General features: G+C 44.6%; 1 protein-coding gene across 1 annotated transcript; it reads right to left on the reverse strand.

Annotated features, from left to right (window-relative positions):
* Positions 1–735: 735 nt before the first annotated feature.
* SRP68 (signal recognition particle 68) lies at positions 736–16,421 on the reverse strand. Its single transcript, XM_056345075.1, has 16 exons — positions 16,252–16,421; positions 14,140–14,206; positions 13,483–13,596; positions 12,287–12,482; positions 11,421–11,503; positions 11,079–11,188; positions 10,627–10,709; positions 10,238–10,378; positions 6,859–6,957; positions 6,478–6,542; positions 5,996–6,155; positions 5,227–5,321; positions 4,878–5,007; positions 4,362–4,437; positions 3,487–3,539; positions 736–3,017 (listed from the first exon to the last, which is right to left on the reverse strand). Exons 1-16 carry the CDS (start codon positions 16,403–16,405, stop codon positions 2,790–2,792), a joined length of 1,854 nt encoding a protein of 617 aa, XP_056201050.1. The 5' UTR covers positions 16,406–16,421; the 3' UTR covers positions 736–2,789.
* Between the last annotated feature and the right edge of the window lie 1,294 nt (positions 16,422–17,715).

Below are 17,715 nucleotides of genomic sequence, written 5' to 3' on the forward strand. Positions count from 1 at the left end.
GTGCTAACCCAAAGATACTCCATCGGAAAAGCTGATTGAAAGCAACAATCTCGACCATTCCGCTGGAGCTTCCTGTCTGAGGGCAATCATGTGGCCTACTTGCCCATTCATTCATGGAAAAAAGAGCAAACACTTTAAAGCAAGCCTAATGAAAGAACCGAGCAGCAAGGAAGCAGGTTTCCAAGCACCACAAACCCGTGCTCTGCATCTTGCTCCGGCTGTTTCAGGCACAACCCACCCCTGGCATTCGGGGGAATCTGTTCAGCACGTCGCATCGGGCACTGCACTTGCCAGCGCCGTTCCCTCCTAACTGCTGGGGTCCAAGCCCCGACTTTGCCCTTCCAAGCTCCACGGCAGGGCTAAAAGCTTCAATAAACTTTGTGAGTCTGGTTTTCAACACACAGGTGATTTGAGGGATTTTTTTTTTCCCCTCCTTTTTTTACATTTTTGTATTTTTTCCTAGCGCCTTCCACGTTAAGTCACAACACTGCTTCCAAACCCCACTCCACTCACTTTCCATTAACATGACACCAAAACAAGTAAGCCAAGTTACCTCTCGGAGTGGTGCAAGGTGTTACCGGAGCCCTCGGGCAGAAGATCCTCCTCCAGAACTAAGTGGCCATTCTCCAGGGGTTCCACAGCCCCAGGCGATGGTGTCACCTTGATCCTCTGAATGCTCTGGAGGCAGAGTGCTTGGTGTTCTCAATGCTCAACATCAACTACACGCCTCAGAGGTCAGGAATAAAACTTTATTGTTTTCAGATTTCTTATCTGCGTTCAACCGATCAGTTACCTGTCAAAAGTTGTTTGACATCAAGAGGCCAATTGCCGTTAGCTTTTTGTAACAGTAACCAATTAAAAAGTGGCCACAGTACAAGTTTCACTGGAATCAATCCAGGTATCACACAGATTTGTGGTAGGAAAGCAGAAAGGAGTTTGGTTTGCAAACCAAACAGGAGAACAGTTCTCAAAGTGATTTGATATAAAAGCTGAAAAGGAGAGAGAGAAGCTCAGGGTAACGTACACAGAAAGAGGTACCATGGGGCAGACGAACCAGCTGATGCCTGCGCCGGTTACTGCACGACCAGGGATCAGGGTTTATGAGGAAATCTGCCATTCAAGACCACGTTTTCTAGAAATTGTCATCTGATGATTAGGTAAGTCTTCTGTGTTTCCTTCAACTCTACACTTTCCCTTCCTTTTGTAAAATCCTCCTGGCCCTTGGCATACAGAGACAAATGGAATTAGCCAGAATACCAGAAATTCCCATTGTGTTTCCATGTTGCAAAAATTAAACACAAAAAGTTCCTCCTCTTTCTCCTACTTCTTTCCAAGCACAGTCCTCTTGAAAGCTGCTTTGTACTTTGAGAACTCACAAATCAGATCAACTTGGAACAAAGAAGCAAACATTCATATTAAAATAATGGGAATTGTTAATTCCCCCCATTCATCTGACATGCACCTTGCATGGAAAATTCCCATGACAACAACAATCCAATCATTTAAAACAGTTCCCTTTCCACCTCTATTAACTCCAATGCCTAAAAATGGAGAAACAACGCAGTCAGGACAACCAGTGCAGAAGAATTAAGGCAGCTAGAACAGATTGTTTCACTTTCCAGCCACAGACCGAGTGAAAACCCAAACATTGCTGGTGGAAACTTCCAAATACTTTATTTAAGAATGGTTCTGCCCACGTGCTGTGGGGTTTTTTCCCTCCCATTTAAGTGATCACTGTTACGAAATTACCCGCATTTTGGAAGTGCCTATCACCACAGCACCTGGGCAATTTATAAAAAAAGCTGTCTGGCATGACAGAGATCTGTCACTCAAGAACTTACTGGTCTCCTGTTGCTTATTCCTCATTTCAGATGTGAATGCTGACCGAGGATGAGTAAAAAAGCAGCAGATGAACTCCAGAAAAAGATCATCTTGTTTTCAGGCAAGGTTTAGATCAGAGACAAAATTAACACCAAGAGACCCAACTTCCCATGAAGAGCAAGGAGCTGTTTCTAAAGCCACCCATGGAGCTAGTTTCCCAGGAGAAGGCTTGTAGGAATAGGTTCTATACTGTATTTAGGTATTTAACAAAAAGTGTATCAATAAAGAAGGATCCTGTTGGCCCAGAGTACAAATTCAGGTTATACTCCACCACAACCGGGTAACCATTAAACATTTGGTAAGGTATATGCTATCATTACGCATAAGGAAAGAGGCTCCGTTTTGTCATTTCTGGATGTTACATTTTTTTAAAACACAGAGGCTTCTGGGAGTCAGAAGGGAAAGAGAAGTTAGCCCCCTTGGCTACTGTTTCGTAGCCTTCGTGTAGGCAGCCTCACCTTGCTGGTTTAGTTTTGCATCTATTTCTGCCTCTGTTTCCCCATCACATCCAGATTTCTAGACCAAAATACCAAATTATAGAGTCAAATAATGGGGTGGAGAGAGGAATCAAATTGTACCTATGCCCTGGTCCATGGTACGTAGATGTGTACCAGCCCTGAACAGGCCACTGGTCATAAAGCAAACTCCAGCTTCTCCAAGCAGAATGGAATTTCTCTGTGCTCCAGATTATTTTCAGCTATTTACAGTGTATGTATGTTTCTGAACAGGTTGTTTGTCTTTAATACACTGGGAGAGAATGCAAGTGCACAGACATATACACAGAACACAGGGAAGAAGATGGTAGAACTTCCCTCTGTGGGTTTCAGGTGCAGATATTTGTGTCCTAGAACCTCTTGGAGCTTTTCCTTCAACACAGAATAAAACCTCTGATCCTCAGGGGGTCCTGGTTAACTTTTGAATCCAAAGATGCCCTTTATATAACCCGTGAGGCCACTCTTGGCCTTCTGCTCCACCTTGTCCTCCAGAGGTGGGAAAGCAACATGATTAAGGGCCAGGTCAAAGAACAAGGGTTTGCATGGAATGGGCTGGAAGCCCGGAGGGAAGTGCACGAGGCTGACTTGCTTGCTGACAAGAGAAGGATCCAGACAGAAAGTCTCAAACCGTTCCGAGAGTGGCTGAAAAAGACCGATGCAGAAACACAAATTAAACGCGTATCAAATCAAAGCTGACAATGGCGAAACAAGCAAAGACGATTAAACAGCAACTGGAACAACAGAAGCTGAAATTCTCTTCTGTGACATATTGGGCCCTTGACAATTATTCGAACCCCGTCAAAGCATCACTGCAGGATCTCTGGAAAACCTTCCCATGTGCAGGGAGAAAACTAATAAAAAAAAAAAAAGATGATGCCACACTAGATGCTGCAAGCAGCTGCCTAGCTCCTACCTAAGGAACCAACTCTGTCAGCGACCTTCAGGACTTGCAGAATGAAAACCAGCCTAATAAAATCTCTTAAATACACTAGTCGTGACAAACTCCAGTCAGCATAACATTTCTTGAGTTGTGAGACACATTCAGGTAACAGGTTAGAAGTAATGTTCATTAAGAACACTACTAGAATTTGCCCAGGCTCTCAGCTCTTACCTTGCCATCCTTGACCTGAGATGGAGACTCGGTCTCATGAGTATCATTTGCATCTGCAAAATTGAAGAAAAAGTGTTAAGAATAACAGACTAGATCTTGGCATAAAGTAAGACTAACCCAGTCCTGTAAGCTTAGCTATGAACCCTGCTTTCTAGGATACAGAAGACCATACTTTCAGCAGAATCCACTGGCTTTCTAGACTAAGAGGATCACACATACTCATCTAGAGCCAACAGCTCTCCAGTAATGGAGTTTTTCCTTCGCATTGTCATAAGAAGCTCCTACAGGAAGCACAGATTTTGAGTTAAGCGCAAAGCAGCAGATGGTAAAACCACAGCGTGGTCTGTTTAAACGGTACTAGGACAATAGAAGACAAGGCAATCCACTACTTATTTTGGGTTTCCAGCAGCAGGCACAGCAAAAGCAGCAGCCCAAGAAATCACACAGTTCATCAATTCCCCCAAAGTTCTGCTAACCTGGTTGACACTGACAAAGAGCAGAGCATCACCACTCTCCCCTTTCTCAGCATTTCTCCCAGCTAGGCAAAACTGGGACGAATAAAGCCAACTTGTTTGCAGTAAAAATAATCAAACATTAAACACAGTGTTCTGTGCAGGTTACCAAAACAGATGCACATCTTCACGAAGTGTTTTTGCATCTCTGGGCAGGCAGCAAGATACCAAATGTCTGGTCACTGGTTGCCTAGCTGCACTACACACAGCTAGAACTGAAAGGGCGGGGGGAGGGTTACAGACATTTTCCAGAGCCAACATAGATCAGAGTGCAGTGGGAAAACCCTTGGAACTTCAGAATTTAAATAGCTGCAGAGCCATTATTCAAGAGATGTTAGAGCTCTAGTTAATTCTGCAACTCACCTAATATAGCTGCTGCTTGCAAGGAGTATTTCTCTGCATTGACTTGAGTGATCAGATCCTGAACATCAGGCAGCTCCTAGATCATTAAAAGAAAATCATTTGAGACCCTCAAACGTGCCAGTTTAGGAGTTAGGACAAAGGTCAAACCTGACAAAGAGCTAAGAAATTAAGTCCTAGTGCTGATAAGCCTTCACAGAAGAGAAAAGCTACAGTACAGTCCTTCAGGCACTACAGAAGTTGTATAATAGAAAATGCACATGTGAGAAAAAGTGGTAAATTGTTATGGAGCTGTTACAGCAAGTCTGCCTCTCCTCCAAAGCAAGCGGCCAGGTGAAGCATTTCCACATGACCAGGAAGTCTCTACCATAATATGTCAAGAAGTCACACTCGCATTACTCTTCTCCCTAAAGATCAGTCTTGAATTGTAATGGCCTGACTCCTAATTGACAATAAATCCCAGGACAGAGTTTCTTCATAAACTTCAGCTCCCTTCTACTCACAGGACTGGGTTCTTACCTTCAAGCTGTTCCTATAAGGTCCGGCTCCTGACTGAACTTCACGGGCATATTTCTGCACTCTTTCGTATAAAACAAGAGCTTCGCTCCATTTCTTTACCAGGACATAGGACTGCGCAATGAAGAAACACCTGCAACAGCCAAGAGGGGATCCCTGACATGTTTGTTATCCATACCTTCTGCCAACTCAAATGACTGATGTAACAGGAGATACTCTTAAGCAGCACCGGCCAGTTTCCCCTTCACAAAAGGGTAGTGGAAACTGCATTAAAGTCCTGTACAGGACACAGAGCTTTCAACCTTCGAAGATGTAATGCCTGCTCAAGAAAACCTGGCTGTTTCTCAGTCACCTGTAAGCTTTGTACACAAGTGTCTTCAATCCAATCTCTTTTTGGAAGTTCTTGTCCTCTTCTAGGCCAGGAAGTTGTGTCAGTTCCACGAGGTTCTGTGCAAAGGAGAACAACAAATGCAGGCATTTTCCTATGGAATCTGCCAGAGTAAGAGAAAGCTGCCCCTTTTAACAAGTCAACAGTACACTCCCATGGAAATAGTTTCCAGTTTTCTAATTATCAGTATGCTAACTTTGTAAAGAACGCTCATTTAAACTTGTGCAAATTTGCCCTCAGGACAGATTTCCTGACAAAAACCGGAATTAGGACAAAGACTCCTCAGATTTCACATGAAGTAATTTTTTCATAAGGCATTTCCCTTTCCCATTCACAACTGCTTCAGCCACAGGCTCCCACAGTTAATAGAAGCAGTTTCTCACATAAATTTTATGAAGAACAAGTACATTTTAAGTACCTTTAACTGCTACTTTCTCTGGCCAGCAGAAGCTAAGGCAGCTATCAGGGTGCTGCATGAAATAGTTCAAAAACTATTTTTAAAACTGCATTCATGTACAACCAAGGGGACACATTCTAGCAGCATTTTCTGTTCACAATTAGAAGGGGGGTTCTGTGTTTCACGTAGACGTCAAACATCTTCAACAAGGTGATGGTAGGTTGCTCTTCAGACTTCACAGGCAGTTCACTTGCACGGCTATATTTTCTACAATAACTTTTTGTACCAAAATTCTCCAGTTAGTATGAAGAATTAGATTTGTTTCCCCACCATTACCTGCAAAATGATATCATAAAGACGGATCAGGTCCTGAGGCCGTGGTGTGCGCTTGCCATCCTCTTCGGACCGCTGCTGCTGCAGCAGTGCCTTCTGCAGAGACTTTGCCATGCTCTCATTGCGCTTGATGGCTGTTGACAGCTTGATGTAAGTCAAATAACTAAGCAGATAAAATACCATTAGCAGACTGTCAGAACTACTCAGACATTACTCTTTGTTCTGAAAAAAACACTCCCCCCAGTCTAAGCTGTTACTAATAGCGGGGGGGGGGGGGGGGGGGGGCAATATCTGAAGGGTCAACATGAGTCTTAAGTAAAATGTTTTCAAAGCTGCATAAATCAGATCCTTATCTGTACAGTCATCCTTTGAGATCTGAGAAGCCCAGAACAAAACCCCATAAAACAAAACCAAACAAAAATAAAATCTTGAGATAAGAACATGACTTCTTCACACTAGTGCAGGCAGCAATGTTTGCCTATTACCTGTGTAAGTACTGGATGTTGGACACCTTCCCAGAATCATTTTCCAAAGAGTGTTCCCGCTGTTTCTGCGGAAATTAAACAAAATACCATGTGATTTACTTAAAACTGGCAGCCAAGGGAAGAAAACATCAGAAACAACTCAAGGTTTGGGTAAATTAGGGAAGTTATAACAGACTTCCAGACAGAAGAATGAGGTCTTCTGCACTGCTATTCACTCTCTCCTGTTCTGAAGAGAATAAAATAAAACATGATAGACACTTCTGCAGCTTTTTATTAAATAAATCACAGTCACTGCTATTGTTAAGCACCTTTAACAATAACAGATCTGTCCCAAAGAAACGCTATGTTGTTGAAAGTAAAACGCTGATGTTTGCTGCTTACCTGGTCTGGTTTCAGATCTTCCCGAACAGCCTGAATGGCATCTCTACACTCACTGAGTAAAGATTCAAACAAACGTTCCTTTGTCTCCTCATTTTCTGCCTAAGAGCAAAGGGAAGTTAAGACAGATATCATAAATTTTTGTCTTTTGCGTCCCACGATGCAAGAATTAACTGAGGAGATTTACACAAATTTAAACCCAAATTATGGCTTTAAGATCCATGGATAGCTAGAACTCCAATCTGTAGCTGCCTGCAGTACGTTCAAGGGGACAAACTGTCCAAAAAACTGTAGCAGCAGTGAAGGCCTAGTGCACACAGCTCTGAGCACCTCCTCCCTGCAACAGCTACCTCCCCAGCAACTCCCTTCCCTTCCAGGATGGCACCCACATTGCTCCGAGAACAGCTGAGGCTGGACTGCACTGTGGGAAAGGCCCCGTAACAGAAGAGCTAAGCATTACTGCACTGGCAAACTACCAATGTAGACTGCTTTTGTTATGCTGACTTAATTTTTCTCACGTGGTAAGAACATGCAGATGATTATCTTCTCTGCACTCCCAGTCTAGTAATGCTCATAGTGGCAATAATTTGTTTGAAGCATTTTTAAAAGTAACCCTGTATTTTAGTAGCAGGAGTCACCGAGTGCTTTTCTGCTGTCACCACAAATTTTGTCAAAAAATGAAGCAGCTTTTAGCCTTCTGCCCCAGAAACAAAATTCGACGACCAACTTTTGAAAAACAGGTTGAAGCTTGACCTCTAATGGACTGGCATATCATGTACCTCATTAAACAATGCACCCAAAACCAAACTCCCATTCAGGTGACAGAAACAGTAAACAGATGGGGATCACAAAACTCAAAAAAAAAACAAAAAAGGAAAAACACACCCAGAAACAAACCTCAACCTCAGTAATCAAAGGAGGGCTTAAAGCGTATCAGCACTGTGTTACATCGCTTCCATGTCATGTAATAGCATAAGATGAACTTTTCTGCAACAAATTTGCAATCGTTCAAATGAATAAAAAAACTGCCTAAAAACATGCTCACTTATTTGCCTCCTGTAGAGAGCTCTGCTGTCTCTGCCTCTCCTCAGGTTTGCAAACCCGTTAAGGAATGTTATTTTTACTCCCTCACAAAGCCTCAGGTATCTCGACCTGAGATGAAGGCATTTTTTGGGTTTGGTGGTTTTTGGTTGTTATTTTTTTTAAGAAAGATTTGCTGCAAGAATTTTGTAAGGTGGGACTGACTACTGAGAATAACCAGAGACGAGTCTGACAGCATTCTCAACCTCACCCAGAGGAGCACAGCAATTTCACTGTACGCACAAAAATGAAAACAGACATAGCTGGATCATCAGTCAAGCACAAACAGGGAAAGGGTTGGGCTGTGCAATGAAACAAAGGCTTTCCTTTCTAAGCAAAACCACCTAAGGTTAAGCTGATTCTACGCATAAGTACACATATGTTCTGATTTGGGAGATATCACATCATAAAACCAGCATACAAGTGCAACAGCTGGTTATTCAAGTGCCCCGACAGAACAGCACACGTTCACCTTAAAGGGATCAAGGGAACTGATCCCACTTAATCCACTTCTGAAAGTCTAGGGGTGCTCACTTCTAATTTCTTCTTTGTTCCAAAACACTGTGTATCATCTCTGAAAGTTATTACCACCCATTTCTGTTACAGTCCTAGTTACCAGAGATGACCACAGAATCCTTGAGGCAATACCAGACAGGAGCACGCTTCCGTTGCTCTGCCCTTTAGCCTTCTCACTTCTACCTGGTTAGTCAACGGGGCCCCTTAAAATCATCCAAGTCTACAAAAGGGCTGAAATAAGTAATTTTAAGCTTGGATTTCTATGTCAATTTGGCTTACTTATTCTGTTTCTCCCATTACCAGTAAGATACTGAAAGCAACTGTATAATTGCACTGAAAATCTTGATTTTTACACAAAACTCACATTTGTGTTCGCTTCTAATCAAACCCTGAAGAGCACTGCTGTTCTGTTAGGGTTCCGACTTAGGGAAGACTAGCAGAAATGTGCCAAAGATCCCAGAAACCACAATGCATCCAGCTGAAGCTGAACTGCCCATCACAGCTGACACAGCAACTGCAGAACTGCTTTCAAAAGGCCAACTTTTAGCCCTCTGGGAATGTAAATACTGCTGCTGCGTGCTCAGCTCTCACCATTACTAGTTGTGACCTGGTAGCACAGAACTCCTCTGTTTAGTGAGGGCTTCCAAAGAACACAAAGCAAGATGAAAACAAATTCACATCACTGTTCTGCCAGAGCTTTATGGAACAAAGAGGGCCGACTGCTAGCCTGGCAGGGTGGAAATTAGACAAGGGAACATGGAACTCTAAGCTGCACTTCCACCTCCTGGCCATACCGATGTATTACCTACAAAAAAATATAAATTCAGCAACATACAATTTGTAACGTTACAACAAAAACTAGTTAACCCTAATGTTTTCTACCCAGCCATACCATGTTTATCCTACTCACGCTATCTTCTTAGCACTGTCTCCTGCTGTGGCCCACTTGCCTTATACCTTTGTAGGGTTTTCATTTTATGATTTAGATTTCTATTTATCATTATTCTGGTGATAAATGATTTTTAATGCTGCAAAAATCCCATCTTTTGTAGCGACAATTGTTACTAAAGATCCTTTCGCTGCCTTTTCAAACAGCAACGGTGCTCTATGCAGCCACTGGGAAGCAGAATGCACCATCTGGGCACCGTTTCCAAGGAAAAAGTCCCATGTGGAAAACTTGGCTACAATACTAAAGACATGCATAGCATGTGCCATTACAAGTGTTCCAGAACTATTACGTTTGAAATTGATTCATTCAGTAACCCTCCTCCTGCTTCTGAGGATTTACATAAGTCAGGAAGAGACTGCTATAAATCTCATAGCACCTGTTTCACCTGGCAAATTGCTTTTTGTTGCTGAAAAACTTGATCGATATATGTCTTTTTTCTTCTGGTTGCTCTGAAGTCAGAGCATTTAAGCAAGATACTTAAAAGAAATCAGAACAGTAATTCAAAACCAGTTACTCTTAAAATTGTACTTTTCACTTCTGAGTGACTTACAAATAGTAACGGTTATCATCCTGCCACTGAAAGGAGCACAGAATGTTCAAAAGAGCAGTAATACTCAGAACAGATCTCCCAGACTACCAGTTAGTAGATTGTGGGAGCTATCCCCAGCTGACACTTCAGCTTTGGGTTTTAGTCAATATTCCCACTTTTACTTTTAGCCTTCCAGCCCCATGTTTGACAAAATGCCTTTAGTCTAAGCATCATGTATTATCTTGCACACTGAAGGAAAGAGGAGAGTTAGAACGCTGGCACTGGTGATGGTTTCATTTCTGGGTTACCTGAACAATCGCTGCTTCGTTGTCTGCCAGCCCCAGCAAGAAGATCCTCACTTTGTCTATCTTCACTGGAACAGTTCTTCCTCTCCACTCCACCTCGCTCATCGTGGCTGCCTGCTTTGCTCGAGTTTGGGTAATCAAAGCCTGCAGAAAACAGACTTAACTTAACGAGCTTGAACTTTAAGGTATCCAATACTGAACCTTTCAAATTCACGATAGACTTGACTATTCTGAAATGAAAGGACTTTTTAGGAAAGTGTGGTTTCCCATAGAGCCCATGCTTGCTTGCTCACTGCCGACATGTTTTGGCTCTCGACTGGTGTGCTGCAGCAATATTTGTGTTCAACAGAGTGATAATGAATGTTTCAACTTGAATCATGCAGTTAAGTTACCTCCAGTTTTTCTGCAAGAAGACCTTCAGTGCCACCAGACCTCAGTCTCATCTGCATCAACTCATTCATGGCAGACTGGTCACCTGAAAGAATTAACAAATCAAGATCACATTTCCATCCCAGTTCACAAATTATTTTAATACAGAAAAGCTAATCAATAGATTTTATACTAGCAACTTGGGACAAATAGAATAAATTTGCAATTTCATTCTGACTTCATAAGCAAACTAATGCAAAATGGCATTTTGCCTTTATACATAAAACCACATGCACTGTTGCACAATGACTGTATTTCTCCAGTGCTAAACTGACCCAGAATGTGTGCAGAATTTGCCCAAAACATTATGGACTCATGACACTTGGACCAGTATTTAATTATCAAGTCAATATTCCTTTCCTGTGAACAAGCTTTGCTCTTTGTTGGTGACAAGGTACTCCCTCCCTTTCCTTACCAATATTATAGGCACAGTAGCGAATGTTGGGTGAGATCTCTTCCACACGCTGGTTATACAGCACAGCTTGTTCTTCTGTGAAAGCATTAGCCAGTTTTTCATATATGGTCCTACAGCAAAGAATAAACATTAACACTGCAATAGGCGTTGATTTGTGAGATGTTATCTTAAGGGAAGAGTTTGTGTCTCTACTCTGTCGGATGGTTATTTCTTCAGCAGTACCTCCTAGTTAAGTGCATAACTAACTAAACAACTCAGAGTTGCTGTATGTACAATATATAAACTTACCAGACTGATCCAGTATTATTTGCTAAATGAAGCCAGTAAAGTGTGGGAACTCACTTGCATTTGTTGAAAGCCTCCATTGCTGCCTTCCACTCCTGGTGTTCAAAACGAAGCATTCCTGTGAGGTAAGCCATGTACGCCTGCAGACAGTGCAAGGGCAAGTTATTTCCCCAAGACAGACAGTCCAGTTTGCACAACCTTTAGTATGAAGGCTGCTGCAATGCCTACAGTTAAGTGCCTAAGCCTTGCCCTATTCATCTGGTCTTTCCACAGAAGACAGCTGATTTGGATTACGGGTTAAGAGCTACCTGCCTTTTTTTTCTTTTAACCGACATTGCTACATTTCTAAGGAGACAAAATGAAAGATGTTTCTTGCTTGCTATGCAATCAAACATGGCCCACTGACATCACAAAGCTTTTTCCCCCCCCAGCAATAAGCTACAAAACAGCAGTTTAAATTAACCAAGTATACCATTGCAGCTCCTTGTTCACAGAGGCCAATATCACAACACAGCTGCTTTCTATGTTCCATGAACCAAAGCTACAATTGCTCTAGGTGGCTACTTTAGGGCACTTAAGAACAGATAAGCACAGTTTCTTATGCTGTGTTGCATCACTTTAGCCTCAATTCTTTTTTTTTTTTAATTAAACGATTGTCCTTGCTTTGAAGAACAGTAATTAGATACACTTAATAAACTCCTAAACACCAAGTCCTCATCTTGGCTGGTGCCACTGGTTATTTCTGCAATTCCAGCAGCTGCATTAACAGTAAGTCCAAGCCATTCAAAGGGAGACATTATCCAGTTCGAAAATTAGTCAATTTTGATTATCTATTGCTAGATGAGAATAATCTCTTCAACCAAAATCCAAAGGTTTCTTGTTCAGCTTTTGCTGTAAAACAAGAGCAACGTATCAGTGGTTACCTGAGCTTCCAGCTTTGTTTTGGCATCCACCCGGTTACTTTCACACAGTCGTTCCAGCTCCTCAGCATGTTTCACAGCTTTGCGCAGGCGAGACAGCAAGTGAAATCGTTTGCGAGGCTCTGTGTTTGCTTCCTGTTTCAGCTGCATGGCGTAACTCCAGGCTCTCTCTGCATCCATCAGAATCAACAGCAAATACCTAAAGGGCAAAGGAAAATTAATGAAAAATAATGACATTCAAACAAGTATTACCACATCACCACTAGTTCTTTGCCATATGATCTGCAAAGTTTGGTAACAAAAGTTTAGCTTGGTTAGTAAGAGGTAGATGCTTTCATTTCTTAACTTTCCAAGTGCACAAATTCCTATTACTCCTAACTGTTTTCTACTGTATTTCTCACTACAGAAATGTAATTACCCAACCGAGGAAGAGAATACGGTATCACTCTGTAGCGCCACAAGACGTTGCAATGACAAGGGAATTATGATTTCAGGTCACTCTTGGTTTACCCATATTGGAACACTGGTTCAATACGGGTAAACATGTCTGCTTTCCCATCAGCTAATGCTATAACGCATCTGGCTTCATAACAAAACAGGTGAAGACAACAGCATGTTTTCTTTTCCCCACAACAAAAGAGACGACAGCAGACATTTCAATTGTTTCTAGAAGACAGGAAATGAGCCCAAGATCTTGGCTATTCTCTACATATTCTGTCAGACAAGCATTCTGCCAAATTCTGAAAATCTAAGTAAAACCTGCAATCCAGTATTTCTGTTCAAAGGGAAGGAATAATGTCTCCAACCTTGCTGGCTACACCCTTTACATTACCACCATTTACAAGGCTACCTTGCAACAGATCTGAATAAGCATTTCCTCCTTAATATCGAAGTAGTTTACCGATTATGAGAAGAACCCATTTTAGCAACTATGAGGGAAGAGACAGAACTGGCTGTTGCTGCTCCCTCTTCTCCTACTTGTTCACATGATGAAGCAGGATCTGAACAGTGCCTCTTCCTCCTGCACTGCAACCTGAACTTTCATCTTTTATTGGTATCAACAACATACATCTCTAAAAGAAACATTTCTGAGTATATTTTACAGAACAGTTTTCCACCACCACATCACACGCAATTACCGAAATGAAAGAAACTATTCACTTATATACTGAATGCTCGATTCCATCCAGTGACTGTACCTGTTGTCCGAGAGAATCTCCTCAGTTACTTTCTTCCCAGTGAACTTGTGCCTGTTTCCCATCTTGAAGTTAAGAGTTTTACGGAGCCGCCTTAGCCTGCGGGAGCAATAACCCCTAAAGAAAAGATGATCACAGTCAGTTTGCCCAAAGAACAACTTTGCTTCTGTTTGCTGCTTTCTCCCACCAGAAAAAAAAAGGACTAAAGGCTGTGACAGGCAATGTTTTAACAACTAAGAATGCCATATATGACATACAGTAAGAGGTAGTGCAGAAACTACCTGTAAGCCAGCAGCTAACAGAATACAAGAAACATAATAAGACATGTAATAATTTTTAATCTGGAAAAATCTAATTGCTTTATGTATGTTTATTGAACGCTCAGTTCTGGAAAAGTATAGCGATTATCTGTGAGGAGTTAACAAACAAGCTCTTAAAAGGCAATAGAGAAACAAGAGCCAGCCTGTACCCTCCTAAATGGAACAGTCACAGCACATCACATCTAATGAAAAAAAGCATACATTGCTTCACACAACGCACCCTATGAAGGGGTATTTACTTGGCAGATCATTTTTGTTGCCTGCTACAGTGGATTTACATTTTATATGAAGTTAGCCAAGACGCACCAGTGACTCCAAGACACGCACACTGTTTACTAACCTGTACCTCTGGAAGTCTCCGTGTCTTAAACCGTGCTGCTGCTGAGACTCCTTCACAATCTGAAGGACTGCAATTTGTGTTAAGGCAGATAGACAGAACTGTAACCAGTTCTGTTATTTTGGCGTAGAATGAAGAAGGGAACCCTATAGGTTCCATTAAACAAATGTACTTCGGACAGAGCAGCACCCAAAAAATCATAAAAACAAAAAGTTGAGAGAACTGATGGTCCTAAAAGACCTCATGCCTTCACTGCTTACTTCAGAGCTTTATGACTGCCAAGGCCAGGACTAAAACATACCACAAGCACTTCATCTTACAAGCCACCATTAGAATCTTGCTGTTGCTAGAGCTCGTTTCAAGATAAGCTATGCCAACAGACACATCTAGGCTAACAGAACTGACTACCCTAGCTACACTATACCGCCTCCACAATCACACTTGTGACACAGTTTTGTTGGCAAAATTGAAAGAGAGAACAGCTTTCCAGCCCTTAAACATCCCATCTCTCAGGAAAATAAGTACACCGAACAGAAACACTGCTGCTTTCCTGACGCAGCTTCCACAAACAAACTGCTTTCGGACAGAAAACCTCATAAGAGCTTATGGGAAGTATTCAGGGGGCTTATTTTCTACCCCATTTTTCAACACATTTCCAGTCTTCCTGCGTATTACTGTAACAAGTACCCTCTGACAGAATGCACTGCCCTGTGACTTGCAGTAGCATCCCTATCCATCCAGTATTTGCATGACTTTCATCCAGTCTCTACAGTCTTTAGCATATTTGCCGATTTCCGAGCATCCTGTACTTACTTTATTCACTTAGTTATGCTACCAAATAAAATCACGCTGTATTCTAGTAAGTCAGCTGATGTTTTTAACTCAGTTTACAAGGCAGGTTATTTTGTAATACAAAATCTCCATCATAAACAAGAACTCTCTGTGCTGTATGCTTTATACCCGAGAATTTCCCCTTTACGCTTTACCAAGAAGCCTTAAGAAAACCCCACAAAACCAGAACCAGACTATACAATGACCCCACCAAAAGAAATACTATTTCTATACCTAGAGAAAAAGAAACTACCAGACTTAAAGTTTAGAAGAGCAGATGCCTATTAAAGTGTTTTCTTGGAATTACACCTAAAAGAAAGTCTCTTTAGTTTAAGTACTAAAAAACTGCATTCACAGTTATCATACTGAATTAGTTTGCACTTGTAGAAGAGAAGTCATACTGCAATGTCTCAACACAGCGATCCCTGTTCTTGCTGTCTACCTAAGGGTTTTTTTCAGACTGTTTTTTATCCTGTGCAACTACTCGCTGAATTCATATCCCCTATATTACTTAGTTTTTCATTGACCTAGGTGTTCCTAACATTATCAGGGCAAACGTCCACATCTCACTCAAGTTACTAACTTTACAACACCTGCTACACACTAAATGGAAAACTGCAACCTTATTTCATTTGGGTTTTCCTCTTACCCAGAAGATAAAACTCAGCTCAACCACAGCTGTGCAGCTGGACTAGTTTCACATGAAAGTTTCACATGCAAAAATGCCACTAGCTTTTACGTGCCGCATCAGATTCTAGAAGCGCTAAATCTGAAGGAGCCAGTTTGCCATCTCAGCATATTTGTTAAGATTTATTTTACCCATTGTTGCCCACTTCAGCCATTAATACTACCACCGGCAGACTGCTGACAGCCTACTCTCATCTAAAGCCCGCAGCCTAGCACAGAGTTCTGCTTTGAAGGCTGACGACAGCTGCCACACGGTTCGGAAGAAACTGCAAAGGTAAAGAACAAACCCACAGTTCGGAGATGGACAGCGGACTCCCCTGTTTCACCCAAACCAAACCCCCACCGCCAGGGCCGGCCGGGACCGCGGGGCTCACAGCCCGGCTCCGCCTGAGGCCCCGCGGCCTGCGCCCACCCGCCGCCCCGGCACAGGGCAGTGCAGTGCAGCCCCACCGCCCCCTCCCGCAGGGAAGCCGAGGGGGCCGTGCCCGCCCGCCCGCGGCCTGAGCCCCGCGCTCCCCACCGCGGCCGCCACATCCCGCCGCCCACGGGGCCGGGCCTGCCACGTCCCCCCTCCGCCGCCGCCGCGGCACAGGATACTCTCCAGGCCCAGGCTGTCGCCGAAGTTACCGGCCTGCGGCCCGGTCGGCCTCTCGTTCTCCTTGTTCTCCTCCGCGCCTCCGCCGCTGCCGCCGCCGCCGCCACCTCCCGCCCCGCCACGACCCCCGCCGGCGCCCTGCCGCTCCGCCGCCATCTTGAGCGCGAGCCGCCGCCGCGCTGCATCATGGGCCGGGGGAGGGGAGGCGCGCGCCGAGGCCATGACGAGCGCGGCCGCCGCGGGGGCGGATGGGATAGGGGAGGATGGCCGGCGGGGGGGGATGGCTCCCGGGGGGGTGAGCCGGGGGCGTGCTCGCCCCTCGGGATCGCACAGGGTTTAGTGACATTCCTCGGGATCGAGCCCTCCTGCCCCTGCCCCCCTCACGCGCTCCGGGGCTGCCCCCCCGCCCCCCCCCCCCCCCCCCCCCAGGATTGGGGTCCCCAGCCCTGTCCCCCTCCTCTACCTCAAGGCTGAGTCACCAGGATAAACCCCCCAGCCCTGACCCCCTCACCCACCCGGAGCTGACCCCCCCAGGGTCACCACCGGCCCCATGACCACCCCCCCCAACCCTGACACCCTCACCCACCCTGAGGAAACCACCTCCCAGCCCCCTCCTCTGCCCCAGTGCTGAGCCCCCAGCCCAAACCCATTGCCCACCCTGGGCTGACCCCCCCAGGCTTCCCCTTATCCCTGCTGAACCCCTGGCTGAAAGGGCCGGCTCTGCCCTGCTCAGCATCAGCCAGGCAGCTGAAACTCGGTGAAACTGTCTTTCCCAGTAAAATAAGCGTATTTTGGGGGGTGGGCTTGGAGGCCCTCAGGAAAGCTGCTCTGCAGGGCTGGCTCTGAGGCGTTCACCTCCCTTGAGCTGGCTGAGCCACTGCAGGAGGCTCAAGCAAATGGCGGCACCATCATTAGCCAAGCATCCCAGGAAAGGGCCGAGGACGCGCCCGTGGCTGTGGGCTCAGCATCAACCAGCATCAACCCTGGCAGCTGGGGGTCCCTGCAAACCCAGAAACGGTGGGTCCCACCAGGCTGCTGTGGGGTAAGGGGGGACATGCACACCCCGGTCCCCAGCCACCCCAGGCACCTGTTTCTGGGAGCAGGGACTCGGTCCGGTCCCTGCGGAGGGATGCTGTGCGTGGCCGGTGCTGAGCCACCCGCACTGCTGCAGCAGTCCCAGGGGAGCCTCTGCTGCCCTGGGCACCTTCCCAGGGCACCGGGGGAGCCTCTGCTGCCCTGGGCACCTCTGCTGGTCTGGGCAGCCCTTTCAGAGAGGGGTTAAACGCCCACAGGCCAAGCATTAGCCAAAATCTCCCACCTTCAGCCACAGTACCTGCAGGGCAGCAGGGAACATCTTCACCCCTGTATGACTGTAAAAGAAGAGACCCTCTGTTGTTATTTAAAAGCACCTCCCTGCAGCTATTTAAAGGTATAAACCTGAGCAAAACAGTTAAGACCAGCGTTTA

This window comes from Falco biarmicus, chromosome 1 (genome assembly GCF_023638135.1).
Source record: "Falco biarmicus isolate bFalBia1 chromosome 1, bFalBia1.pri, whole genome shotgun sequence".
NCBI lineage: Eukaryota > Metazoa > Chordata > Aves > Falconiformes > Falconidae > Falco > Falco biarmicus.